The 27,391-nt window shown below is 50.9% G+C and overlaps 1 protein-coding gene across 1 annotated transcript in view; it reads left to right on the plus strand.

Moving 5' to 3' along the window:
• The first annotated feature begins 17,612 nt into the window (after nucleotides 1–17,612).
• Nucleotides 17,613–27,391, plus strand: part of BPI (bactericidal permeability increasing protein) — a 32,116-nt gene continuing 22,337 nt past the window's right edge. Inside the window, 5 exon segments of the mRNA XM_028524585.2 lie at nucleotides 17,613–17,866; nucleotides 20,666–20,780; nucleotides 22,020–22,148; nucleotides 23,860–24,021; nucleotides 25,225–25,288. Of these exon segments, the coding sequence (XP_028380386.1) occupies nucleotides 17,737–17,866; nucleotides 20,666–20,780; nucleotides 22,020–22,148; nucleotides 23,860–24,021; nucleotides 25,225–25,288 (600 nt within the window). The 5' untranslated portion in view covers nucleotides 17,613–17,736.

Here is a 27,391-nt window from a genome sequence, read left to right on the forward strand (position 1 = left end):
CTGGCTCCACCCGCCATCCTGAAGCCCCGGCAGCCAGCCCTTGGAACTGTGGGGGAGGTCAAGACCTCAGCATTTCTCAGAGGCCAAGTCCTGCTCCCCTCTCAGAGTCTTCTTTGTGCAAAAGAAGCTGTTGCTTCCTCAGCTGGGGGCTGGGGGTGTGGCTCAGCATCAGCGGAATTCAGAAACCTAAGCTGTGGGGGGCAGGGCAGAAAGTGAGGAGCTGTGACTCTCTGTGAAGACCCCACTGGCCCCCAGGCATGATGGGGGGCCACAAACACCAGCCACCCACTGGGGTGGATCAACCCTGCGCTGGTCTACTGGGATTGCTGGAAATGATCCACGGCATGTTCTGGGGAACCGAGTATGAGAAGTCTTAATGCAAATCCCATGGTACTGAAATGCCATTTCTCATCCACCGAACTGGCAAAGGTCCAAAAGCTTGGCGACAGGTGGTGAGGCTCTAGGCAAACAGGCGCTCTCATGTGCCTTCAGTGGGAATGTCCGTCGGTCGCAGAGAAGCCTTGTAGGAGGGAATCTGGTCATCTCCACCAGAATAACAAATGCTGTGCCCTCTCACCCAGATGTTCACTTCTGGGCCTTAACCCAAAGGTTTAACTCCACAGGGACATGCATACAGTCACTCAACGAGGTGTTATTTGTGATAGCAAAGTGTTGGAATGCCCAAGTGTCCGTCCACAGGTAACTGGACGAATGAGCTATGCAACCAACACGAGGGAAAGTTACGCAGCCGTAGGTACAGGGAGGAAGATCCCCACAGACCTGTATGGAATGACCCACAGCATGTATTGTTAAGCAAAAAAACAAAACAGAAGCTAAGTATAAAGGACTATATATAGAATGCTACATTTTATGTAACAAAAATTTTTTAACTTTTATGTATTTACCCACATACTTATTTAATTACACAATAGAAATCCAGGAAGTATAAATGGCAAACTTACTGAAAATCAGCCCCCATAAGGAGTTAGTGGGAATGCAAAGGAGAAGAGATGGAAGTGAGATTTTCCTGAATATATTTTTATACAGTTTTGACCCTTTAATCATTGTAAACATTTTACATTTTCAAAACCAAAATTAAATGAAAAGATGAAAACCTAAGCTCTAAACGTGAAAACAAAGAGAAAAAAATGAGCTTCACTGTATGTCAAATTAATAAGTACCGGAGACAGTATGGACTCGTGTTTAGTGTAAGGTAGGTACAGATGTAGATACGTAGGTAGGTTGATAGATACATAGAAATATTTATAGAGATGTGTGTGTATACAGAGGTTAGTATACGCACATATATTTCCTTGTTCTGTCTGATGAGAAGGCTCAGAAGCAATGACACGCCGGTAGCAATGAGCGTGCCTACCACACAAGTCTTGGCTTCTCATGCCATTCTCCGGTGAAAGAAGCAGGGCTTTTGGGAGAAGTGGCCGATTCTAGGGCTGGAGCAGGGGATGCACAGGGCGAGCCCGGAGCGCCTTAGAGCACCGGAAAGACAGGAAGTGTTAAAAGAAACGCACGAAGCCCACGATGACAGAAAGGGAACACAGGAACCAACCAAGAGGGCTTCTGATAACCAAATTTGGAACAATTCAAACAAGAAAATGGAGTGCTATGCTGATATAGATAAAGAAGTGGGAGAGAAGAGGGAGCCTGCCATGCGGAAGAATTCCAAATAATTTATGTAGGGTCTTCGCCCTCAACGAGATGGGGTGTCACTCCCCAGTCCTAAAGTGTGGTCACACATGGTGACGTCCTTCCAAAGAGCACAGTGTGAAAAGCAGGGGAAGTGAGTAAGGTTGCGGTGGAGAACCTGCCAAACACTATGCCTGCCAGGTGGCCAAGGTCAATGTCAACAGCGATAGGTCCTGTTGATAGCGTATGTCCTTGATATGCTGTGCGAGAATGGGATAATTCTCCATACCTGCCTTGCAGAGGTGCCCAGAGAGGGCAATGGTCTTCTCCACAGCCACATGGCCTGTCCATGGCAGATTCGGGATTCAAACTCACTGTTCTTTCTGACCAGGGATCGGCTCCTAAATCCCAGAGTGCCAGGAGTGGCAGGCATTGGACAGGCCCGTTTATGGCACCATCAGGATCGCCACTGTAGGGACAGCCCTTTCACAGAGAAGGTAAGGGGGGCTCAGGGGGCTGGTGGAATTTCCCTGCCATACCAGAGCTGTACTGCAAAACATAGGAAGTGGGGCTCCCCAAGCCATCACCCCCACAAGGGTCGCATCTTAACCTCATTCACCCCCAGTCAGTTTCTGGGATTCTCAGCACTGACGCGTCTTCTTACTCATGGGGACAGCACCTTTCCACCATGCACCCACGTCAGGGCCTCCGGGGGCCACCCAAGAACACCCGGAGTCTCTTCCTGGGGTCAGAAGTCCTCAGCAGTGAGAAAAAATGGGGCAGATGGTGTTGTGGCGACGGCAACAGGATGGGGGCCAAGGTCATGCTGCGGCCTCTCCCGCCAGCCGGCTGAGGACTTAGTCCCTGATGAAAGAGCCAAACTGTGCTCTGCAGCTGTGCTTGTTTTCCTCCCCCTTTCAGTCTGCAGTCCTGACGGGGGAGGGTGGCGGCCGCCTTCTTCCAGCCTGCGCCTCCCGGCCCCCAGGACTGTCTTCCAGGGGCCGTCAAGTGCCGGCTTCTCCCTCTGGTTTCTTGTCAAAGCAGACTCTCGGGCCTGCAGAGTGAGAAGGGGCCTCAGAAGCCATGGTGTCCAGCAGGTGCCACATCGGCGAGACCCATGGGGGTGCGTGACACACAGAGGTGCCCTCCTTTTCCAGGACCAGAACTCCCCAGGGCTAGGACCAGAAATTGTATTTTTAATAAACACAGCTGGTTAGGGAGACACCTGGTTACACAGACTGAGAAAACTGGGGTCTAGAGAGGGAGGAGCATGAGTTTGCTCAGGGTCACAGAGCAAGTTTTATGGCTAGACCCAAGCCAATTCATTCATTCATTAATTCATTCATTCATAAAATCATTCACTCAGCACTGATTATACCAGGCTCTGTGCTAAAGATGTACCAGAGAAGGTTTGAACACAAGATGTACACAATAAGCCAGCAAGAAAACAGCAAACAGATTCTTCAAAAGCCCACTGATAAGGACTGCAACTGAGACATCCAAGATTCTGCAGGAGCCCAGGGAAGGGCACTTAACTGAGGCAAAGAGGCAGTGATCAGGGAAGGCTGCCTGGAGGAGGTGATAACTCACATGGAATGTTGAAGGAACCATAGAAAATATCTATGCAAAGGAGGAAGGGTCCTCCAGGGAGATGGATCAGCATGAGCAAAGGCTTGGAGGTGAGAAGCAGCATGGTGTGTGGGCGGCCAAAGCAGTTCAAGGTTGCTGGGGGACAAAATGTTCACTCACTGATTATGTGCGGTGAGTGCTTACTGTGTGCCGGACCCTATTCAGGCTCTGGGTCTGGGCACAGCAAACAAAGCACACAAAGCCTCTGCCCTCATGACCTTACACGACAGTGAAAAGGAGAGAAAAACACAAACTATAAGCAAATAAATGCATAACATGTGTGAGGTGATCAGTGCTAAGGAAAAATATAAAGCAGGGTAAGGGGCAAGGGGTTCTTATCTCATGAAGGGCAGCCAGGGAAGGCCTTTTGGAGAAAATGGCCATTAGTGGAGGCCTGAAGGAAACAGGAGGGCAAGTTGTGGAGAATCTGAGTGGAGCAGTGCAAGTGTCCTGGGGCAGGAGTTCCGGGAGGCTGGAGATCCATTGGCTGGGGCCAATTCAAGGAGGAACTCCTGGGACATGCTGAGAATTTTCCTTTCTTCTTCTTTTTGTAAAGGGTAAGAAGCCAGCAAAAGATTTCAGCATGGGAGGGAGCATGGTCACATTTAGATTGCAAAGTCCCTTCTGACTGTGCGTGGAGAATGGAACAGAAGACCCCAGGAAGACCAGTGCGGAGAGATGGCGGCCTGGACCCCGTGGGAGGGCGCATGGGGGCGAGGAGGAGAAAAGAAAGGCTGCACTGACTCTCCAGGACGCCAGATCCGCTGGGCTCCATTGGCTTCTGTTGTTGGGGGAGGTGGTGCCCCGGACAGGACGGCATCAGGTTACTGGTGGGAGGAAGGGCCATTTCTTGGACTGAGGCATTTCAGGACAGGCGCGACTGAGGAAAAGATACATTTAGCTTTCACCTCCTGCGCCCGAGGCTCCCGTGGGACATCCCTGTCCAGGGAGATGCTGATCTGGGCTCTGGAGAGACATGAGCTGGGGAGGGGAGTTTGGGAGCTGGCGTCATAATGGGGGGCTAAGGAGAGACTGGACCTATTGGTCATTAGAGAGGGTTCGTGACATTGAGCAGGAAGGGAAGGGGACCCAGGACAGAAGCTCAGAAAGCCTGTGGGCTTAAGGGGTCGAGTAGAAGCCCACAAGGGAACCAGAGAGAGTTGTCGGGAAAGGCCACCCACCTACACAAGCATCTCATGTCCGTTTCCTAGAACCTCTCTGGGAGGATGTGCTTTTCACTGTTTATCCCTTTGAACCCCTTACATGTTTCCCTATTCTAATAAATACATTAAAAAAAAAATGATCACCAGGTGACCAAAGGAGGGTCCATTGAGTTCGGAAAGAAGTTCTTTCATTTCTTCTAACAGCAAATGTTTTTATGGAGTTCCTACTGTGCGCCAGGCATTGTTCTTGGCACCGAAGCAGTGGGCTGAGCGAGGTTCCTGCTGTCTTCAGCTGGATTATTCTGCTGGGGCTGCCATAACAAAATACCACAGCCTGGGCGGCCTCAACAACAGACATTCATTTTCTCACAGCTCTGGAGGCTGGAAGTCTGAGATCAGGGTGTCGGGAGGGTTGGTTCCCCCTGAGGGCTGTTCCAGGCATCGCTGCTCGGCTTGCGAACGGCCAGGTTCGTGTTCACACAGCCCCCTCTCCGTGTACATTTGTCCAAATTTTCCCCTTTTTATAACAGTGCCAGTCATATTGGATTAGGGTCCATGCAAATGGACACATTTTAATTCGATGACCTCTGCAAAGACCCTGTCTCCAAATAAGGTCACATTCTGAGGTGCTGGCGGTTAGGACTTCAACATAGGAGTTTCTGGGGAGCACAATTCAGATCGTAATGCCCACCTTACAATCTAGTGAGGGCGACAGATGATAAGGAAATAAGTATGTAGCATCTCAGGAGGTGAAGGGCGCTATGGGGGGTGGGAATGGCAGGACAAGGGGAAGGTGTTGTGCTTACCTATGGGGTGGAAGGTTCCAGAGTTGAGTGGGGAGGACAGGAAATGGGAGTCTGGAGCAGGGAAACAAATGCTTCTTTGAAGAGGTTTGGCTGAGGAGGGGAGGGAGGACTTAGCTGGAAGGAGGCCTGAAATCAGAGGGAAGGATTTTATGATGGAGAATGTTGGGAGCTGGGACGACTCCAAAACGTTCAGAAAGGAGGAGGGCTGGGACGCCTCTGGCAGCTGAGGGGAAGGGAGGGAGGGCAGAGGCAGGTGCACACGGTGAGTGCTGGGAGGAAGTGGGAAGGAGGAGACCCGCTGAGAGGGGGGTGCAGGGGCTGGAAGAGCAGGAAGAGGGAGAAGGCTGAGAAACCCGGGGAGCTTGAGGGCGGGGCTGCCCGGTCACCCTCCCAATCCCCAGCAGCCCTGCAGCCTCTGTCCTCACCGTTTCCTCCCCTCTCCCCCAGGACCCTCCTGTGAGGTCGAGGGGACGCTCCCTCCCATCTGCCGACCGCTCTGATCAATGCGCCCTGTGTTCTCTCTGGCCCCCCCTCCCCAAGCCTCCCCGCCCCCCATCACAGGGACCGCATGGCCACGGTCAAGGCAATCCCCATCTGGACGAAGGGAAGTTCTGCCTCCACATCCCTGCCAATATTTAAAGTTCTTAAGAAGCTGTGTTTTGTCTTCACATCCATGGGACCCGGCCCCCGCTTTTGAAAATCGGCCAGTGACGCCCCGCTGCTCAGAAAACAGAACCCAAACACTTCAGCACGGCCCCCGAGACCCTGCGTGGTCTAGCTTCTGTAGCGCTTAAAATTGTTTTATTTTGAAATAATTTTAGGCTTGCATAAAGATTGCGAAAATAGCATAAAGATTTCCGATATACCCCTCACTGGGTTCCCCTAATGTTAACATCATGTATAACCACAGTACATTTATCAAAACTAGGGAATTAACATCAGTCCAATGATGTGTTACCTTCAGAGTAAGCAAAAATGATTATGGATTTCTTTCATTTTCGTTGTGGTATATGCTACAGATATGAAGACATACACATACAGTTTGAAGAATAATGTAAATGCCCTTGAACTCATCGGTAAGTTTAAGGAATAGAACATGGCTGTTGCCTTGGTACCGCTGTGCACCTCTCCCTGATCAGATCCCCCCCTTCAGTGATTGTACCCACAGATTTTAGTTTATGGAGGTGGCTGAGCGAAGACTAGGAAAGCCTAATGCCATTGACAGGAGGATTTACTACTTACATTTTCCAACGGAAGGGGGCGCACCACGTCACTTAGGGCCACATGGGAAAGACTGTGGTGGGGAGACCAGGGCAGAGGGGACCACTTTGGCATGCGTTTAATGGGGTTTCCATGAGAAAGGCCCGTCAGGGCAGGGCAAACAGTTGAGGATTGGCTAGTCTGAGTAATTCCAGGGGGTTTGGACTGCAGTGGAGGTTTCCAGCCCTGAGCAGAAATACTGCCGTGGCGTGTGAGTTAGATAAACGGAGGCCTCCCTGGTTTGATTATAAAACGCATGCTCTTGGCCGAACCCTCTGCCGTCACTAAGGATCTACCCTTCTCTGTGTCCGTCAGAGCGCAGCATCTTCGGCTTTACTGAAGGTCATGGGGAACTGGTTTTGAAATTTGCACGCTCCCCGGCTCCCTTTAGACCCTCACCATCCTCTGCTGTGGCCTGACCTTCACACCGTTGCCAATCCAGGGGACCTGTAATGATATTTGATAGAGTCTCACTCTACTTCTCTGACTGCTAGTGAAATGTTATGTCTGCTCTCATGTTTATGAATCATCTCTGCTTCTTGCAGGAAGTTTTTGTTTGTGTTTTTGTACATTTTTATTGTGTTCTTTCTTAAAGATTTTATCTATCTATCTATCTATTTATTTATTTATTTTAGAGAGAGGGGAAGGGAGGGAGGAAGGAAGGGAGAGAAACATCGATGTGAGAGAGAGACATGGATTGGTAGCCTCTCGTAGGAGTCCCAACTGGGGACTGAACCCACGACCCAGGCACGTGGCCTGACCAGAAATCAAACGGATGAGCTTTCCCTTTGCAGGGTGACGCCCAACCAACCGAGCCACACCGGTCAGGGCTCGACTGCGTTTTTTACGTGTCTCATCTTATTGCTTCATAGGCAGTTTTCTATATTATGCAGTCTGTGGTTTCATTGTTATGACATTCCAAAAACGGCACCTTTGTAAGAAAAGGAAAACATCAGAGATTGTTCGGGGTTGGGATGGTAGGAGGAGCTGACCACACAGGGGTACAGGGGAAGCCTGGTGGGTGAAGGAACTGTTCTGTGGTGATCACCCGGCTACGGGTTTGTCAAACTCAGAAACACTAGGAAGGGTGCCGTTTCCTGTCTGCACATGATACCCCAATGAAAAATGCAAACTGTAAAAGCTGCTGTGCATAATGCATTTGCAAATTAAAATAAACCAATGGTGGAAAGCTATGGAAACATAGTCTGTAAGAACATTTCAGGGCATGAAAAAACATCCACTGAGTCATCCAATGAATATCCGTGTTGTACTACAGGTGAGGTTCCCACTTACCTGTGCATCTGCTAGAAAGACAAACTGATAGATAAATACCGGAAGTGGTGTCCACGCGTCTCTCGAGAGTGGAGGAGTTGCAGCTGATTTTTATTTTCTTTTGCACCTGTGTTTGCTAATTCTCCCACACTTTGTCCTGACTCCTTGGAGCCGCCGGAGTCTGGGCCTGACTCAGGGGGCTGGGAAGAGGCAGCCGAGCCACAGCTGGGAAAACAGCAGCCCCCAGATGAACCCTGAGCCTCGTCCTGTCCATGTTTATTTTCCTCCCTGAGCGGACAAGGCAGGGGACTGGGACATGGGACAGAAAATCAGACTTGGAAGCCCCCTCCTGTTGCCACCAGGCAGCCTGGCCATCTCAGAGCCAGGCCCCCCCGACCCCCTCCCCCCGACCCCGCTTCACCCCTGCCCCACTGCCTGGGCTCCTGTAGTTGCATGTAAGGTCAAAGAGGGTGGACTCTGGTGCTCAAACAGACTGACTCCCGATTAATCACGTATCGGCTGTGTGTCTCTAAGCCAGTTACTCGAGCTCTCTGTGCCTCCACATCCTCCTCTGTAGCAGGGGGATAAAGACAGTGCCTACCTCATCGAGATGTTGTATGTGTGTGCATATGAGTGTGTGCCCATGTGCTAAGAGCCTGGCAATCATCCAAGTGCTCAGTAAATGTAGGAGGACTGTTGTGAAAATCCAGCTGAAAGATACATGAGCAGACTGGTCCCATCTCAGGGCAGATGGCAGTCACAGGGTCAAACTCCTGACATCCTCAAAATAATTTTTAAATGACTCTAATTCTTCACTCGTGATTTAGTGGACCCTGAAGGGAATAGGCAGTTTATAGAAGTGCTTCCTAATATTTCCCTCTCTTCAGGTGGCTGCTTCCCTCACCACTGTTACTATCATCTCTCTGCGGGCAGGGGTTCTCCTCCAAACTGCAACAAGTGTTTACTGAGCACCTACTATGTGCCAGGAGCTGTTCTGGGTACTCAGGATAGGTCAAGGGACAAACCAGATAAGAAGCTCCATGGTCCACATGTAGATATAGAGCCAGCCCCCAGAGCTAGCCCCGGACCCTTGGTCTTTTCCCCTTTCCCTCTTTCTTCCTGCTCCCCTTCTTCCTCATTCTGCCACCCAGAACCCAGGAAAACCCTGCTGCCCCCTCCTCAGAGGGCAGAGTGGAGAAAGAGGCTGAGTTGGTAAAGCCAGACTCTAGCAGGCAGGGCTTGAGCAGAGCCTGGGCATTCCAGGCATCAACAGCCATGTTCCATTACAAGTGGGGAGCGCCAGCCCCAGCCTGGCACACAGTAGGAGCTCAGCAATGGCGGCCTCATTTTACAGTGGTCCCCTCGTCCCCAGTTGGATTGGCAGCAACTGCCAGGCACAGGGCCCCACTGTGGTCACTCCTTGGGGGGTGCGCAACACAGGGTAAGGCTCACAGTAGGCTCTTGGTGGCCCTCTAGGATGCCCCGTGACCTGACCTCTTTCAGAGTCCAGCGATGTGCTGGGGAGTCATGTGGTGGTGGGAGCGCTCACCAGCCCAGCCAGGGCTTTTGAGGGGGTTTGTATGGGTCCCAGCGCTTCATCCCTTTTGAGGTCCCACCTGGCCAGTCTCCCTACATGTTAGTCCTCCAGGCGCCTCTGTGAGCTCCTGGGGACAGGCAGTGGGTGTGGTGGCAGGAGGCGCGGGTTGGGATTTGTCCTCCGTTCCACCCCTTAGTAGCTGTGACGTCTGCAGCCTCCTTGACCCTCAGAGTCTCTATCTGCAAAAGTACAAATGTCCACCCCCTCCTTGGCGGGGACGATGAGGTGGGAAGTGGCATGTGGGAGTGTCGTGTAAATGCCTGCTTGCCCCTTACTCCAGAAAAGCAGCCTCCACCTTCAGACATCAGACCCCAGGACACTGCCTCTTGCGGTTCTTTTCGCTGTGGCCCCTCGGTCCCTGCCCAAGTACACCACACAGACACTTACGGGGCTTGTGCTGGTCAGGGTTCCTAACTGCAAGCAACAGAAAACAACTGTGGCTGATTTGAGCAGAAAAGGAATTCATGGAAAGAATGAAACTCCGACTTACAGACCCACTGGAAGTCCTCCAGGCCTCTGCGCTGAAGGCAGAGCGAACTTTATTGAAATGAAGTGGGGGGCACAGGTAGCATTGTGCTTTGCATGGGCTCAGTGCTCCATAAATGTTATCTAATAATAACAGAAGCACGTTTCTCATGAGACACCTCAGCTCAACATCCTTAACGGCTCCACCTGTGACCAGGGAGGACCTGGCCTCGGAGCTGTCTGTGGACCCTCAAGACCAGGGTGGGGATGGAGGCTCTGAATTTTTTCCAAGGGTCTGCAAACCCCGCAGTCAGGAAGCACTGTCTGGAGGCCATCACACACCCCTACGTGGGAGAAACAGCACTCTCACCCCCACCTGCTTCTCTGCGGTCCAGGCTGTCCTTCCCCCTCCCGCAGGAATCTGGAATTGCTACTCTGATTGGCTGCATTCTAGGACATGGATTGGCCCTTGGTTTTCCAGTGGGCGGGAGACTCTGTGCTGCGGGACCACACACCCGGGTGCCCTTGTTCTGGTCTTGAAATTGTGCCATGTGACCAGGAAGCTAAGCCTAAACCCTCTACCCCTTTCAACCTCGTCAGTGTAAGAAACGTCCAAACCTGTAAGGATTTCATGAGTTTATCTGAGCCGAACTGATAACAACTGCCGGGAAGGAAAATCTCAACGGACTGAGAAAATGCTCCAGAAAATGGCAGTTTTATCACATATTTTATGCATCAGAATCAAAGAGGCAGATGTAAGGGTGTTCCATGAAATCCACCGGTGACAGATTAGGGAGGTGGGAGAAAGCAAATGGGGGGGAGGGGGACCTCTGGGATAGGATGAAAAGTAAAACAAATAGACACACACTTCTTTTACACGGGCAAGTTAGGGCAGTTAACAGTTAACAGGTCACACGATAGTCCTAACAATGAGGAGATCCGTGGTCTCTGCTCTGGTGCTGCAGTTGAGCTTGGAGGGGCCTGAAAAAAAATAAAATTACTTTGATATTCCAAAGGTATGTCATCAGGTACCTTATTATAGATTTAAATAAAAGAGAAAGGACAGGCTCAGTTAAGACAAAGGTTGGCCTTTGTCAAGAAAAAAAGTTACTCTGATATTCCAAAGGTATGTTATCATAGACGCAAAAAAAAAATGTGCTTTGATAGTGGTACCTCAGTACCCATTGTTAATTTGTTCCAGAACTCGTGGCGAGTGCGGAAACCAGCAAGTCCCGAACAATGAAGCGTTTTCTCTCGTCAGGACTCACACAAGTTCCGCAGAGTGCGATGAGCCCTGAGCAAGTGCCCAGTGCTGAAACATTTTTGTCTCATCAAAATGCAATAAATACGGGGTTCAATGAGTTCTGAAGCCGACGAAGACCACAGTATGATGGTATTTCAAAAGTATGTTATTGTGGATGCCAAAAAATCTACTTTGATATCACTTTCATATCCCAAAGGTATGTTACCAGGTATGCTATTATAGATGGGAGGGGGAAAAAAAGCAAAAACCAGGTTCAGTTAAGGCAAAGGTTGACCTTTGTTAGGGAAAAATACCAACCTAGGACAGAACTACCCACCATGAACAACTTTTAGTTAGAAAGTTTTAATTTCAGGCCACCCCAAGTGGTGACTTTAGGTCTCTGAGTTTGTAAGGCTGCCGCACAGGCCTCCCCTGAGCTTGTCAGGTTTAGTGTGTGGCCCCTTTCTCGTGCACACCCTCCACCCCACGGGAGTCTGCTACGGGCTGGGAGGGGAAGGCAGGGGCGGGAAGAGGCAGGTCCCAAGCCTGCCGGGCTTCTGCCCAGCCTCAGCCATTGGCCACCGGCCCAGGCGGCCATGAATCAGCACTTTGTTTCTGAGCCTGACAGTCTCCAGGCTCAGGTCCCCAGGTGCAGTGGGGACCAGGGGGCAGGGAACTGGCAAGGCAAGTTTCAGGGGCATTTAGAGGTCCCTCGGCCAAACACTATCAAATGTGACCACACACGCCTCAGGCTCTGTGCATTCCAAATGGCTGTAAACCCGGAGCTAGGAAAATGAAGATTCATTTAAAAGAGCTGTTAAATTTGCAGTGGCTTTTTTCTCAACCTACTGGTTGCAAACCTAACTGTTACATGGGAAGACCTCCCTACTTGGAAAACTTAGGGGGTCACTGGCCCCCAAGAACAAGACCATTGACCCCATGACCCCATGGCCCAGCCCCACCATCTCTCCCCTTGCAATCCCACACTGAAGCCCCTGGGAATTCTCACCCACTGTGACTTTGCTTGAGTTGTTTCCTCGACCGGCCTGCCCTTCCCCCACCTTTGGCTCAGGGGATGTGTTTCTCCCGGAGCCCTGGCGTTCCATAGTCATCTCCATCATGTAACCCCACGGGAAGTGCCCCCTTCCTCATTCTGGAGCCCTCAACATCCCTTTGGAGACCACAACATCTCTGTTGTGTGGCCTTGCACAAGGCCCTTTACTTTGCTGAGCCTCAGTGTTCTCATCTGTGAAATGGACCCAATGAGACCAACTTTCTGAGATGGATGTTTAAAACAGAATGCTAGCCAACGGTTGGACTTGCTTTCTGGAGTGGTTTAAGCCCTTCGGAGATGGGACTGCTGTTATGGATGAGGACCCTGAAGCTCAGAGAGGAGTGAAGCTTCATCCAAGTTCACAGAGCCATGCAGAGGCGAGCCAGGGCTCAAAGCCAGGCCATTCCTCATGGACCTCCCTCTAGTCTAGGTCTGTCTGTGTCCCCAGACTGGGCAGGGCCAGGCAGGGAGCAGTTTGCTCTTTACCAGCAACAGTTCCCTTTGGGGCCACCCCTCGGTCCCCTGAAGCAGGCCCAGCACACACACCTATTTCCCAACGTGACTGAGGGGAAATGGCTCTGAGTTCGGGAGGCCCTTGGACATTTGGCAAGTCCCTGTTGCCTTATACTTCCTGTGGCCCTCCCTGGGCCTGGCTGGAGGAGGCCCAGCCCGCTAGAGCCAAAGCCTAACACAGGCCAAGCTCTTCAGTTTCTAACGAGAAAGGAGAAGCGAGAGCAACGCTCTCGCTCTCCCGCTCTCCCCCCTGGCCACACCCACCCCACCCCCAGCAACTTTCTTTCCATTCTCCTTTCCCTCAGCCTTCAGCTCTCCCCGGATGCTGTCCTTCCTGCAAAGCCTGTGCCTCCAGTCTCAGAAGCAGACCTCCCTTATCAGCTCTGAGGCACAGAGGGGGGCTGCCCTCCCAACCCTGCTCACCCCCCAGGGCCAAGGTCAATTCTTGCCTCTTCTGGAAGCCTGCGGGGGGGGGGGGGGGGGGGTTGTGAAGTTGGGCTGAGCTTGTCCTTCTCAGGCTCCAAACGTTTATTGCCTGGAATATATGCTCTGGGTTCTGACCCTTCTCTCGTGTATTCACTATTAAATATATCACGTGATCTACTCTGGGACTGCAATAATAATAATAATAATAATGCCTTAAGGAAGCTCTTCTCCTACCTCCGGGCCCAGGGAACCCAAAGGGGCCTTTTTATGAGACAAGGCCCTGGGGACAGAGACTTTTAGCACGGCAAGGCAGGAGAGACGCCCTCTCAAGAGGTTATCTCCACGGTGCAAAATGTCTGATTGGCATTTAGATGCTACATCTTGAGGCCGGGTCTCTTGAGGACCCACTCCTCTGCTCCCTGCCACCCCCAGCACCCACCTCGAGGCCCTCCTCCTCCTGCCTCCCCCGTCTGGGACACTGACACTGGAAGCCAGACACACGGAGGAGGCAGGACAGGGTGGGTAAAGGAGAGAAAGCGCAGGAGAATCTGGGGCCTAAGGGGGAGGGAGAGGCTTGTGGGGCCCCAGTGGACCACAGGGATGGCCTGGTGGTCACACCTGAGCGTCTGGGCCCGAAGAAGGGCCTGGACCTGAGGATGGAGTATGGGGACAAATGAGGAAACTGAGATTCAGCAAGGTTAAGTTCAAACTCACACAATGAGCAAGTGGCAAGCTGGGATCTGCACCCTGGCCTGTAAGTCCCCAGCCCTCGTCCTTAACTGCTGTGCTGTGCAGGGGCTGCCTGCTTCTCACAGCCCAGACTCCAGTGGCAGGCTCACCGAGGCCCTGTGAGCCACGGATTCCTCTCTCTCTGTGCGTATCCACGCCAAACCCAGGGCCGGAGCGCTGAGAGGTCAGTTTTCCTGGGGACTGAAGGACTCTCCAGCCAGCTAGTGCTGAAGGGTGCGTTACGACCGTCTACTGAACACCTTCTCCGTGCAGATTGCTTCATACCTCTCATGTCACTGAACTCTCAGAGCAACCCCCATGATGGGCACCGTTTCCCCATGTTTTGAAAGGGTCAAAGAACTTGACCAGCGTCACACACAGAGTAGGTCGCCTGGCTGGGACTATAAACAGCTCTGCAGGCTCCAAACCCAATGCACTTTCTTTGGGAAAAAACCAACATCCTAAAGACCACAAAGTAGAAAAGTAGAACCAAGCCCAGCATTAACCGACTCTCGATCCACCTCACCTCTAAATTCCTGCTGAGATAATATATTTCCCTTATGATTTAAGCCATGTTGATCTGGGATAGCAGGAGAAAGTTTGAGGGGATGATGGAACTATATTCTTATTGTGGTCCTGGTTACACATAGCCATACAGGCATTAAAATTCATAAAACTAAGAGAAACTATAAGGAATAAATATGGCATAATGTTAAGATTTTATAAACTTGGGTAGTCTATATTTACCTTTATGTTTGAAATATTTTATGACAATAATGAAAAGACCAAAAAAGAGGAGGAAGAAGAGTGTGAGGAGGAGATGGAGAAAGAAACAGCTGAAGAAGTCTGTTTAGATGCAATGGCCGGAGCCGCTGCAGCCATCTTGCAACCATGAAAGGAGCCAGTGGGAAGGTAAATCTGAGACATGAGGATGACGAAGCAGAGAGATGGAGAGATGGTAAATGCCTGATAGCTGCTGAATCAACCAGAACCTCAAATGGTTTTTTTCTGAGATGATAAATGTGCTTATTGTTGAAGCCAGTGTGAGTTAGGGATTCCTGTTACCTGGGTTGACGACATGGTCACTCATACCAAGTAACGAGTCAGATCTGAAGCAGTGGGACAACTTCATGGCCAGTGCAGTGCTGAAGGAAGCCAGAGGGTCACTCCTGGATGCATCATGGATTTGTGGGCATGAATCACCAGAGAGAAACACATAAACTTGCTAGTTGGTCTTAAGGTTCTGATTTTGTGGCAACGTGTGAGTCAGAGTCCCATGAATTTCATCTCACGGCTCCCTCCCTGTCTGACACTCTCGCCGACACACTATCTGCCTGGGCCCGGGGGTCTCAGGCATTTTGTGCAGTTACAGCTGCTGGTGTTCAAAACTGTGTACGATGATTTTTCTTAAATCTAATTTTCTGACAGGTCATCGATCTGCGTGTTTTGCCCGTTACTTAGACCTATCTTTCTTGTCCAGATACAGACATCTGACACTGGAGGCCCAGGAGGGCAGAGCTGGGCTGATGACCCAGGGTGACATGTCCTCCTGTCACCTGACCCAGCTGGGGGGAAGAAGTCTTCTGTCTGAGAAAGGCCGTTTGACCTTGACGGGGCCATAATCACTCTGGGCCTCCGTTCCCTCGTCTCCAAAATGAGGCAGAATTGTCCTCCCTCGTGGGCGGTGTCCAGGCTGGCAGGTAATGCAAGTAAAGCGTCCTCAGAGCAGATGCTGTGCGGAGCTGCGGTTTTCATTCTTAACGGAGCCGGCATTCTAGTTGTGGAGCGGGGCGTGAAGGGAAGCCCTTTCAGAACCAGGCACAGAGAAGAGGAAAAGGCGACTCTGGAGGTCTCACCTCCGCCTGGCTCAGCGGGCTTCATCAGACTTGCATAAAACCGAAGTCGGGGAGACAGGGCTCCAGGGGGCTGATGGGGACCCAGCAGGAGCGAAGATGGCCTCCTGTTCGAAGACGCCCCACTATTCTCTCATCACCATGGAGACCGAGCTGGCTGCCCTGTGGGGTTCCCGCCCACCCAGAGCCTGAGGCTGCTGCAAAGGGAGGGGCAGGGGCCGCGCAGACGGAGACCCACGTGGAAGGCTGGGGTCGGGCGGGAAGGGGAGTGTCTGTGCCCCTCCCCCACCCACCCCCAAGGTGCTGAAGAGCTCAGGCCTGCGCGGAACCCGAGCAGGTCCGGGGCTCTGAATCCCAGCGCTGCTAGCAGCAGCTAGTTTCCTGACTGTGGGAAAAACACTTCCTCTCTCCAAGCCTCAGGTGCCGCATCTGTCCAAGGAAGGGGCAGACAGAATGCGAGGAAAACTGTGGAAATGGGCCCGGACGACTGCGTGGTGACAGACAGAGGGAGGGGGGTGATGAGGGCTGAGTGCAGGCCGGCCAAGTGGGGGGACATGGGGGCATCTGTGATAGTGTCTGTAATGAACATTCAGAAACAATACAAATAAATATGAAAAAAGAAATTACATTAAGAAAGAAAGAACACCGTGGGAGGAGGAAGCAAGGAACTACGGGGCATGCGGGAGGATATTTAGGGCTCAGGGGCACGTCCGCTACATGATGTTTATCGAAAAAGGGAACCTCACCAAACCGACAGGGCGATCCCATCTGTGTCTGTGGAAGGAAACAACAGAGATTCTGTTCGTGCTGACCCAGAGGAGGAGGGGGAGGCAGAGAGATGATCTGAAACGCTTCTCTGCTCGTTGTCCGTGCAATGGGGGTTGCACGTAACTTTTATCTTCCAGGTTCTTTCTCAAATGTTGGCCGGTGAACACAAATTGCTTTAAAGGTCACCGCGACATTAACAGCTACCACTTCCGGGCTTACTGTGCAGGGGCATTGGGCGAAGAAGTGCTCTCCGTGGTTTAAAGCCCTTCTGTCACCCAGGGAGGGAGAGTACCCCAATAATTCCCGCTCTACAGAAGAGGAAATTGAGGTTCAGAGAGGTTAAGGGGCAAGACCAAAGCCAAACCGCCCAACTGGCAGAGCGAAGATTTAAAATCACAGCTAAGTCACTGGATTCCAAAATCCAAGTGTTTAATTATTACCACTTGGTAATATTTCATTATTTAATTCATAATTATTTAATTAATTTAATTATTACCACTTGGCAATTATTTGGCCTCTCAGGACCAAAAACAAAAACAAACAAACAAACAAACAAAAAACAGCTAAAGATTCTGCTTTCTTAAATGTTTTAATATGGAAAATATCGAGAAAATCAAAAGTAGAAAGAAAAATATAACTTTCCGTTACAAAAGGAGTAAGTTCTGGGGAGCTAATGTACAGAGCTGTGACTGCAGTTAAGAATACTATCTTGTATACTTGGAATTTGCTACGAGAGTAGATTTTCAGTGTTCTCACCACACACGCCACAAATTACAACTACGTGAGATGCTGGATGTGTTAGCCTGGTCGTAGTAATCACTTCACAATGTATACATACACGAAATCATTGCATTGTATATATGCTTTAAATGTATATAACTTTATTATATATGCCAATTATATCTCAATTGGTCAGGAAAAATATATAATGAACCTTGATATACCCACCACCCACAGAGGAGGATGGGGTGCCTTGGGAGGGGAATGATGCCCAGAGCCAGAGGTTCCCTCTCAACTTGCACATTTACACACACCCCATGCACACACACACCCCATGCACACACACACCACATGCACACACACACACGCACACACACACACCTCCCAGACTCCACTTCTGGCCGCCTCTGGGATTGTGGCCCCAGTCTCAGTGGGGAACCACAGGCGGCTGTCCTCCCCCTCTCCCGCCCCAACCCCAGTTCCTTCCTCCTTTCTGTGTTCTAGTGTAACTTGCATTTCCCCAGCCAGCTCCTTTATAGGTTCCTGGTTCCCTGCCAAGGCCTCGAGGCTGTGCCAGCTCTGGAGGACGAAGACATGGCCAAAGGCCTGGACTGCAGGACGAGGTGGGCAACCCTGGTGGTGCTGGCCGCCCTGGGCACAGCTGTGACAGAGGCCACCAACCCCGGCGTTGTGGTCAGGATTACCCAGAAGGGCCTGGACTATGGTAAGCCTTCCTCTCTTCCTCTCCCACCGCTGAGGAACATGTACTGAGCACCCGCTGTGTGTGGCCCTTTAACTCCAGCACATGGTGTGCTCACAGCTCCTCAGAGTAGGTCCCTCACCCTGTCTTACGTATGAAGAAACTGAGGCGAGACAGGTTGCCCTAGATCCCAGGACTGGGACCTCAGTGCAGGGCCTGGAGGACTCCAAGTCCAGTACCTGGGCACCCAGGGGTCCTCAAGGTACCCTCTCTCCCTCTACCCAAAACTCAACCCTGGCTCCTGAGCTCTTTATTTTCTTCCCAAGCTTGTTCTCAGCCCTGTCATTTGCCTCAAGATTACTGCTCAGTCTTCAGCGTGGGCAGAGCTCAGGCCGTGGGGAGGCTGAGCAGAGGGCAGGAGGAGCAAAGGGAGGGCCCCTCTTAAATGTTCCTCAGGGCAGGGGCTTGGTGGCCATACTGTGCACATTCCCCATGTGGGTGGCCCAGAGAGGGTCCCCCAGGCCACTCACCCATCCCCAGACAGCGGAGCATGGGGCAGGAAGCCCCTCCTGCTGACCCATTCTGATCTGTGCCAGGCACTGTCTCATTTCATCTTCATGTCACCCCTGGATGGGACATACTGTTACTAGCAATGTTCACACATGAGCAAATGGAAACTTTGGAGGAGGTAGGAGGTAGGCCAGAGGGCCGCCTGGATCTGAGCTCTGGTTTTGTCTGAGGTCCCTGCATGTGGCAGCTCGATGCTGTCTCCCAGTGGCTGAGAGATGAACTGCAGAAGAGTGAGGCTAGCCCACCCTAGAGCAACCAGACCGAAGAGAAGGCAGAGAGAACCTCATGCCGGGGGGCACCACTACAGCATCAGGACAGGACTCAGGGGCACCTGGTCTGTCATCCCTGAATTCCTACCCCAGCCCAGGCAGGACACCTCTGAATCCCAAGGGGAAAGCGATGTGGCCCTGCTCTGAACACAGTGCTGGGGTGGGAGGTCCCGAAGGCTTGCCAGGAGCAGAGGCTTGGATTCAGCCTTTAAACCCAGACGTCTTTATATTCTGTCACAGCAGCCTCAGTTTCCCCTCGAACCCACACCCCACAAGGTAGCCACAGTGGGTTTTCTGAAGGGCAGCAAATCTGCTCATGCCTCTCTCCTTCATGCCTATACATCGTATTTTGCTGTGTATAATGCGCACCCACAATTTCATGTGCATTATACACAGGATTATTATACCCATGGTATGTAATCATTATGCCCATGTATAATTTGCATCCTTATTTTTCCCTGAGAAGTTTGGGCAAAAAAGTGTGCATTATACACAGCAAAAATACAGTATTCAGTGGTTCCCCAGGACCCTCAGATCCTGGACCTCTTCACATGGCATTTGAGACCCTTCAAGACCTGGCTGCTGCAGACTCCCAGATCCCAGCCAGCCCGGGTTTTCTTTCCTCCTCCAGGCAGTGACAGCGTGTGTGTTGCTTACATATGAAGCCCCAGGGGGCCCATCCCAGGGCACGGGCTCTGGGACCAGAAGGCCCGGATTCAGATCCTGCTTCCGTCACTCCCCAGCCGTGTGGTCACCGTGCTGAGGTTCAGCTTCCCCGTCTGAGAACTGGGGGTGGTAACGGATCTGCTTTCTAGGGGTGTTCAGATTTAGTAACTGAATAATACATGTACAGAGCCCAGAACGGTGCCTGGCATAGAATAAGAGCTTGGTAAATTATTACTATTATTATTATTACTTCCTAACTGACTCTGGGAAAACACAAAGCCGGGCATCCCTCATTTTACATATTACTCTTTCTCATATAACACTTGCCTTTTAATTGGTTCTTTGATGCTGTTAGCTACATCATAACTGGCAGTAGAATCCTTGACATTGAGGCATTCGCTCATTTATTCATCCAGCAAATACTAAGTGTATTCTAGTATAAGTGCTAGTCACTGTGGTAAATGTAGGAAACACATTTACATTAGTAAATAAAACAGGCATTGCCACTGACCTTGGGTGGCGGGGAGAGACATCAACCAAAAAGTAAATAAATGCGTAATTTCTCGCATGAATAAATGCATCATTACAGACAGAAATGGCAGAGCCCAAGGAGATGCCTGTGGCGTCGTGAGGGGCCAGCTGGGTCAGAGAGAGTTCCTGGAGGAAGTGATGGTGGAGCTGACTAGAGGGTGATCGGGTGAAGACAGGAGAGAAGGGTTTCCTAAGCAACAGGAATAGCATATGCAAAGGTCCTGTGGAGACACAGTCCTAAAGCCAGACAGACAGAGCATTTGTGAGGGCACAGCACAGAGCTAGGCACACAGTAGGTGCTCAATAAATGCTCATAGCCTGCATGACTGGGTGTTTCATCGGGGGAGGGTAATATTTTAGACCAGGGGATGGCAAACTACAGCCTGCAGGCCAAATCCGGGCCACTGCTTGTTTTTGTATGGCCCAAGGACTAAAGATGACTTTTACATTTTTAAATGGTTAAAAAAAAATAAAAAAAGAATGATATCTCACACCACATGAAAATTATACGAATATGAAATTTCAGCGTTCATCACATTTCATTGGAGGAACACAGCCACACCCACCACTTACATATTGTCTGTGGCTGCTTTGCGGTGGTTGTAACAGAGGCAGCAGGGCCCCCGGAGCCCAAAATACTTATTCTCCTGCCTTTTAGAGCAAACCCTAGCTGTAGGCCTTCCTAGTCCCGCTGTGCCGGCGCAGACAGGGGCGAGGGCCCGGAGGCTGCCCTGGCCCGTCAGCCCCGGCCGTGCCTCTGACTGCTGCCCCTGCTCTCTCCCCGCAGCCTGCCAGCAGGGAGTGGCTGCGCTGCAGAAGGAGCTGGAGAAGATCGAGATTCCCCCTTTCTCAGGAAGCTTTAAGGTCAAGCTTTTGGGGAAAGGCGAATATAGCTTCTACAGGTGAGGCCTGTCAAGCTCCGTCCTCCGTGTGCTGGGCTTCATAGTGTCGTGGGGCCGCCGAAGCCCAGAGTCACAGAGTCACCCAGTCCTCAGCCTGGAGAGGTCAGGATCCCCAAGCCAGTGTTTCCCCGTTGCAAGGAGACACAATCCCCCAGCTTCTACCACGAAATCTGTCTTTCAGGCACTCACCATGACCCCTGAGGGGTCATGAACCCCAAAACCCTGTGCTAGGCCCATATGTCAATTAGGATTTGGAGGAGGGGGGTTCAAGGACAGAAAACCTAATCCAAAACGCCTAAGCAGAAATTACTGGCTCACAGGACTGAGGTGTCCCTGGAGGAGTCTAGCTTCAGGTTCAGCTTCAGGCAGGCTCAAGTGTCATGGGATTCCATTTCTCTCTTGCCACCTCTTGGTGTCACTTCCCTTGGGGAGGTCTAATTCTCAGGTAGGGTGACTCCTCCAAGAGGCAAGATGCCCACCAGCATCACCTCAGCGTTGCAAGTCCTATGGAAGGAGTTGCTCCCTGCAACTCCAGCAAAACCCCTAAGATTCATTCTGATTGGTTCATCTTAGGTTATGTACACATTCCTGAACCAATCACTGTGGTCAGGGGAGTAGAACATGCCAATCACCTTATGCCCAAATCATAAGCTCCACCCCCTAAAGAAGGAGGCAAAGTCAACTTTCTTTGGAGCAACATGGAAAAGTTAAATGGTAGTTCTGTTAACACAATAAGGTGGGCCCTGGGCAGAAAACCCACAAATGTCCTGTAGAGAGTTTTGTATACCTACTCACTCAAAAAATATTTTTGAACATCTGCTGTGTCTGACACAGCAGGCTTTGCTACAATAGTGATGAAAAGACACATTGCACCCCTGTATAGAACTTGTAGTTAATGGGGTAATGTCTGTTATCTATATTGATTGTCACATACCCTCCCAGAAAGAGATTATTGTGTCCATTTTACAAATGAGGAAACTGAGGCTCATGATGGTTAAGTGACCTGCCCAGGGTTACACAATAGTGCATTTATGAGCAGGATTGAAACGCAGGTTTGTCTGACTTCCGAGCCTAGCCACCTGCCCAGTGCCCAGGTCTCCCAAGGCTGCTCTCAGAGCGTCTGGGCTGTCCTGGGATGCATGGAGTGCAGGAACTGGGTGGGAAGCCTGTGTCCACATTAACCGTTGGCTGGCCCTTGTGTGGGCCCCTGAAGGCTAACTAAATGTTTCTTCTTTGCAGCATGGTGATCCGTGGAGTTCAGCTTCCTAATTCCCAGATAAAACTGCTGCCCAATGAGGGCCTTGCTGTCTCCGTGACAAATGCCAATGTCAAGATGAGTGGGAAATGGAAGGCACGCAAGAATTTCATGTGCGTTTCTAAGCCTGGGGTTTCTGAGGATGTGGGTGAGGTCTTGGTGATATTTGGAAGGGTTGAGAGCCAGGATCTGAGGAATGCTCGGGTTTTGCCTTGCCCATCACCACTGGTACCCACAGGGTTCCTGGAAACATTTTTCACATAAGAAGATTCGACGTAACCCTTGGTTAAGAGCTGAGCACTGGTCCTTGTCTCAGTGCAGGACACTGGCAAGGCAGAGTTAGAGCATGTGTCTTCAGGTAGAAGGCTAAGTGGGACCTTTAATTTACCCCTTTATTAGTTAGCTATTGCTGTGTAACAAACGTCCTGACCCAGTGGCTTAAAACAAGTCATATATTACTACTCGCACATTGATGTGTTGGCCGGGGATCCCACATCTAGGTCGGGCTTAGCTGAGGTGGCACTTCTCCACCTGTATCTTGTCCTCCTCTCCGGACCGGTGAGCTACCCAGGGCATATTCTTGGTGATGGCAGGGGGGCAAAAAGGCACCAGGAAACATGAAGTTCCCCTTAAAGGGTAGATTCAGAACTGGCCCAGTCACTTCTACTCATGCCATTGGCCAAAGCAAGTCACATGGCCATACCCAAGTCAGCAGCATGGAAATACACCCTCTCCCCAACACAGGCAATGGTGAGGGTATGGATGCAGGGAGGGGTAAAAAATTAGGGCAAACCATCCAAACTATAACTCTGAATCTAAATACTGGACTCTTACCACAGTGACCCTTTCCACTAGTGACAGTGGCGGCAGACTGACCAATCACTTCAGAAACCTCTCCTTTGTGGGGAATCCAGGGAGAAAACAGAGGAGAAGTCACTGTGTGAGGACGAGGATGTGGATCTGTCTTCCCTGACAAGGACCTCTGAGCTGTCGGCTCCCTACTACAAGGACTGCTTAGGTCTTCACTTGGGCTCTTTAGTAGCTATCATTTCACTTATCTATCATTTTTAATTTTTTTTAATTTTTAAGATTTTATTTATTAATTTATTTTTAGAGAGAGGGGAAGGGAGGGAGAAAGAAGAGGAGTGAAACATCTATGTGTGGTTGCCTCTAGCACACCCCCTACCAGGGACATGGCCTGCAACCCAGGCATGTATTCTGACTGGGAATCGAACTAGCGTCACTGGTTTGCAGGCCTGTGCTCAATCCCCTGAGCTACACCAGCCAGGACCTATCATTTTTTTAATCACACAAAAAAATAATGTTACTTCATCACTCTATAGAAGAGTTAACAAATTACATTCACATCTACTGTCTTATCCAAAACCCATTTCGTCCCCAAGGGAGGAATTATGAACTCCACTTAATGAATGGGGGCATTCCTTAATTAAAGTCATTGATCCCAAACACTCAGCTTTTTAGTGACAAAACTGGTGTCTCACTGCTGGTACAGGATCTGGATGAGGAAACTGGAGCTCAGAGAGGCAAAGAAACACTCCCAAAGCCGCACAGCATGGGTGGAGGCTGAGGCAGTGGGTAAGAGCAGGGTTCTGCCAGGTAGACAGGGGTTGAAACTTCAGATTGGAATCCTGGACCTTTCACTCGGCTGCTGTGTGACCTTGGGCAACCTGCCTCCCTCTCTGAACTCCTTCTCCTCCCCTAGACCGGAGAGAATAGCAAAACCCACCTTCTAACATGGGCGAGAAGCTCAAACAGCAGTGGGGCGCTGCTTGTTCCAAGTCTCTTCTCTTTGTCTCCCTTCAGCAAAGTCAGAGGCAACTTCGACCTGAGTGTGGAAGGCATCTCCATTTCGGCGGGTCTGAAACTGAGCTGTGACCCCACCTCAGGCCACTCCACTGCCACCTGCTCCAGCTGCAGCAGCAGCATTGCCAGTGTCCACCTGCACATCTCAGGCAGCCGCCTGGGGTATGACTTCCTGGGGTTGTGGATAGCAGGAGGGACGTCAAGGAGAGCTATCGTAACCATCCCTGTATTTAGAAAACATGTCCCAAGTGCCACCTCCCTGCCAGGCCTTCTTAGAGGCCTCAGATATAGGGGAAAGGACAAGGGTCCTTGATGGAGCAGACCCTGTTCCTTGCCTCTGGTGGGGGGGGGTCACTTGTTCATTCAGCATTCATTCAGCAGATTTTACTGAGCTCTTACTGTTGCCCCAGGCTCTGGGTTAAACACGGTATACACACTGAGTTATACAGTCCTTACCACAAAACCACAGGCATGCCTCCAGCCAGCCAGCTGGTCAACAAATATCTGCTAAGAATCCTATGTGCCAGGCTTATGCAACCACACTCAAGAAACAGACCATTTGGCCAAGGCCGATTTAGCTTACGGTGTGCCCGACACGGTGTTCGGCACGTGCGTCACCTCATCCAATCCACACAACGACTCTGAGGTTGGTCTGCTAGTACCCATGTTCTGGGGGGACAACTCGGGCACAGAAAGGGTAGGAAATGACCTGAGTTTTCATCCCCAGTGATTACTGAGAAGGGATTCAGCCACACAGTCCCTGTTCTCTTGAAGCTCCCCGTCCAGCGGGGAAGACAAACATTAACCAAATCGTTGCATTAATGAGTAGCTCACAAAGAATTTTAAAAGGCTGTAAGAACTATGAAAAAGAGGTACAGAATGAGGCAAACACATAGAACAGGAGGATCTGACCTAGTCTGGGGTTGGCCGGTTCTTCCTTGAAGAAATGCTGTTTTGAGTGGAGATGAAAAGAACGAGTAGGAGTTAGTTAGATCGTTGTGGGGGACGGGTATTTAAGCAGCAGGAACAGCACGTGCAGAGGCCCTGGAGTGGGAGGAAGCACAGGTCGCCAGAGGATAGGGCAGAGCGGTGTGGCCGGAGAGCAGAGAGGCAGGGGAGTGGTGAGGAATGAGGCTGAGACAGGGCGGGGGCCCAGCTGTGTGTGCCCTTATTGAAGAAATAACCTCACAAGCAGGTCACTGTGCACGAGGGAGACCGGGCAATGGACTGTGTGCGGTTTTGTCTCAGGGACGAGGGTGGGTGCCCAGGCTGATGGCGAGGAGGGAGGTAGCCTTTCTGGATGAGGCAACCTTCCCAGGGCAGACCAGGGACGCCTGGAAGCCTCACCCCTATATCCATCTCCAGGTGGCTGATCCAACTCTTCCAGAAAAAAAATTGAGTCTTCACTCCGAACACCATGAACAGCAAGGTAGGAGGGGCTCAGCCTGCTCTTACCCGTCAGAGTGGGAGGGGCGCTCGTGTCCACACACCTCATGCACCGCTGACCACTTCTGCGGTCACCCAGACTGCCCGGCAGCCCTTCCAGCCCCTTGAAACCACACCTCCAGCTCCAAAAATCAGGCACGTCTATTTTCCTCAGGGGCCCAGTGAGACACTAGAAAGGGTCCCCATCACCACACCCACAGCAAACGGCCACGTCGGCTGGATCGCCTCCGCTCTCCCCCCTCCCCATTTGTCCCTGCAGAGAAACTGCCAATCTCTCCCCACCAACCCTCTCTCTCTCGTAGTCCTCTGGCCTCCTTCCCCATCCCCACCATGGCCCCAACCCCCCTTTGTGGTGCTCCCCCACCCAGAAAAATGTGCAGCTGTTGTTGTGGCCAAACTATTCCCCGAGGCAGGAGCCGGTATGAATGAAGGCACTGGCCCGTCCTCCAACTGCCTTCACGCTAACCCCCTGCCCCCAGCCAGCCTCTCCGGCAGAGAAAAGGGGCCATTCATTGGCCTGGGTTTCCATGAATAAATCATCAGGCTTCCAGGAATCCCCAGAGGCCTGTCTCACACGCCAAGTAAGCTTGGGCTTCCTCCAGAGGGCCCTGGGGAGTCACTGGAGGTTTGAGGCAAAGGAGTGGCCCAGCCAGATCTGTGTTTTAGCACAATCTGTTTGACTGCCGTGAGAATGGATGGATGGGCCAAGAGTGGGGGCAGGAGTTTCGGGAGACTGAGGAGGCTGTGCAGCCTTCCAGAGACGCGATGTTAGTCTCTCAGTCAAGTAACTGATAATATGGGTAGGGAGAAATCAACCGAATGAGGTCATTATTTGAAGACACTGTCAAAAGGTTGTTTGTTGTTTGTTTTTTTTTAATCAATGCATGGTTGTCAAACGTGTAACACAATGGATTATACAATGGCTTTTAGAGTCAGGATTCTGGGTTTTAATTCTGACTCTCGGGTGGAACTAGGTACATAAACTTGAACAAATTACTTGTCCTTTCTGAATCTCAGTTTCAAACCATCTGTAAAATGGGGGACCTAATACCTTTTTCAGCAAGCGTCATAAGGACTACTGAGATAATGCAGGCAGTGTGACTATCCACCAGCCTGGAAGCCCATAGTTCACTGTCTTTGTAACTAAGTAATAGTATGAGGGGAGTGTTAGCATATATTAACACTTAGAACTAGTAAAACAGATTTTTTCTTGGTAACACCTTAAGAGTAGCCCCTTGATAGCAGCCAAGCTAAAAAGCAATAATACTGCTGCTGGTGCTGAAGATGGTGATGGTGAAGATGACTGTGGTGAAGATGGTGGTGCTGAAGATGGTGGTGAAGATGGTGGTGGTGAAGATGACAGTGCTGAAGATGATGGTGATGAAGATGGTGATGCTGAAGATGATGGTGGTGAAGATGGTGATACTGAAGATGGTGATGCTGAAGATGGCGGTGCTGAAGATGATGGTGGTGAAGATGGTGATGCTGAAGATGGTGGTGCTGAAGATGACGGTGCTGGAGATGGTGGTGGTGAAGATGATGGTGCTGAAGATGATGGTGGTGCTGAAGATGGTGGTGCTGAAGATGGTGGTGCTGAAGATGATGGTGGTGAAGATGGTGATGGTGAAGATGATGGTGCTGAAGATGATGGTGGTGAAGATGATGGTGGCTGAAGATTGGTGGTGCTGAGATGGCAGTGCTGAAGATGATGGTGGTGAAGATGGTGATACTGAAGATGGTGATGCTGAAGATGGTGGTGGTGAAGATGGTGGTGCTGAAGATGATGGTGGTGAAGATGACAGTGCTGAAGATGATGGTGGATGAGATGGTGATGCTGAAGATGGCGGTGCTTGAAAATGATGGTGGTGCTGAAGATGGTGGTGGTGAAGATGGTGGTGCTGAAGATGATGGTGGTGAAGACGATGGTGCTGAAGATGATGGTGATGAAGATGGTGATGCTGAAGATGGCGGTGCTGAAAATGATGGTGGTGCTGAAGATGGTGGTGGTGAAGATGGTGGTGCTGAAGATGATGGTGGTGAAGATGGTGATGCTGAAGATGGCGGTGCTGAAAATGATGGTGGTGCT

This window comes from Phyllostomus discolor, chromosome 9 (genome assembly GCF_004126475.2).
Source record: "Phyllostomus discolor isolate MPI-MPIP mPhyDis1 chromosome 9, mPhyDis1.pri.v3, whole genome shotgun sequence".
Taxonomy (NCBI): Eukaryota; Metazoa; Chordata; class Mammalia; order Chiroptera; family Phyllostomidae; genus Phyllostomus; species Phyllostomus discolor.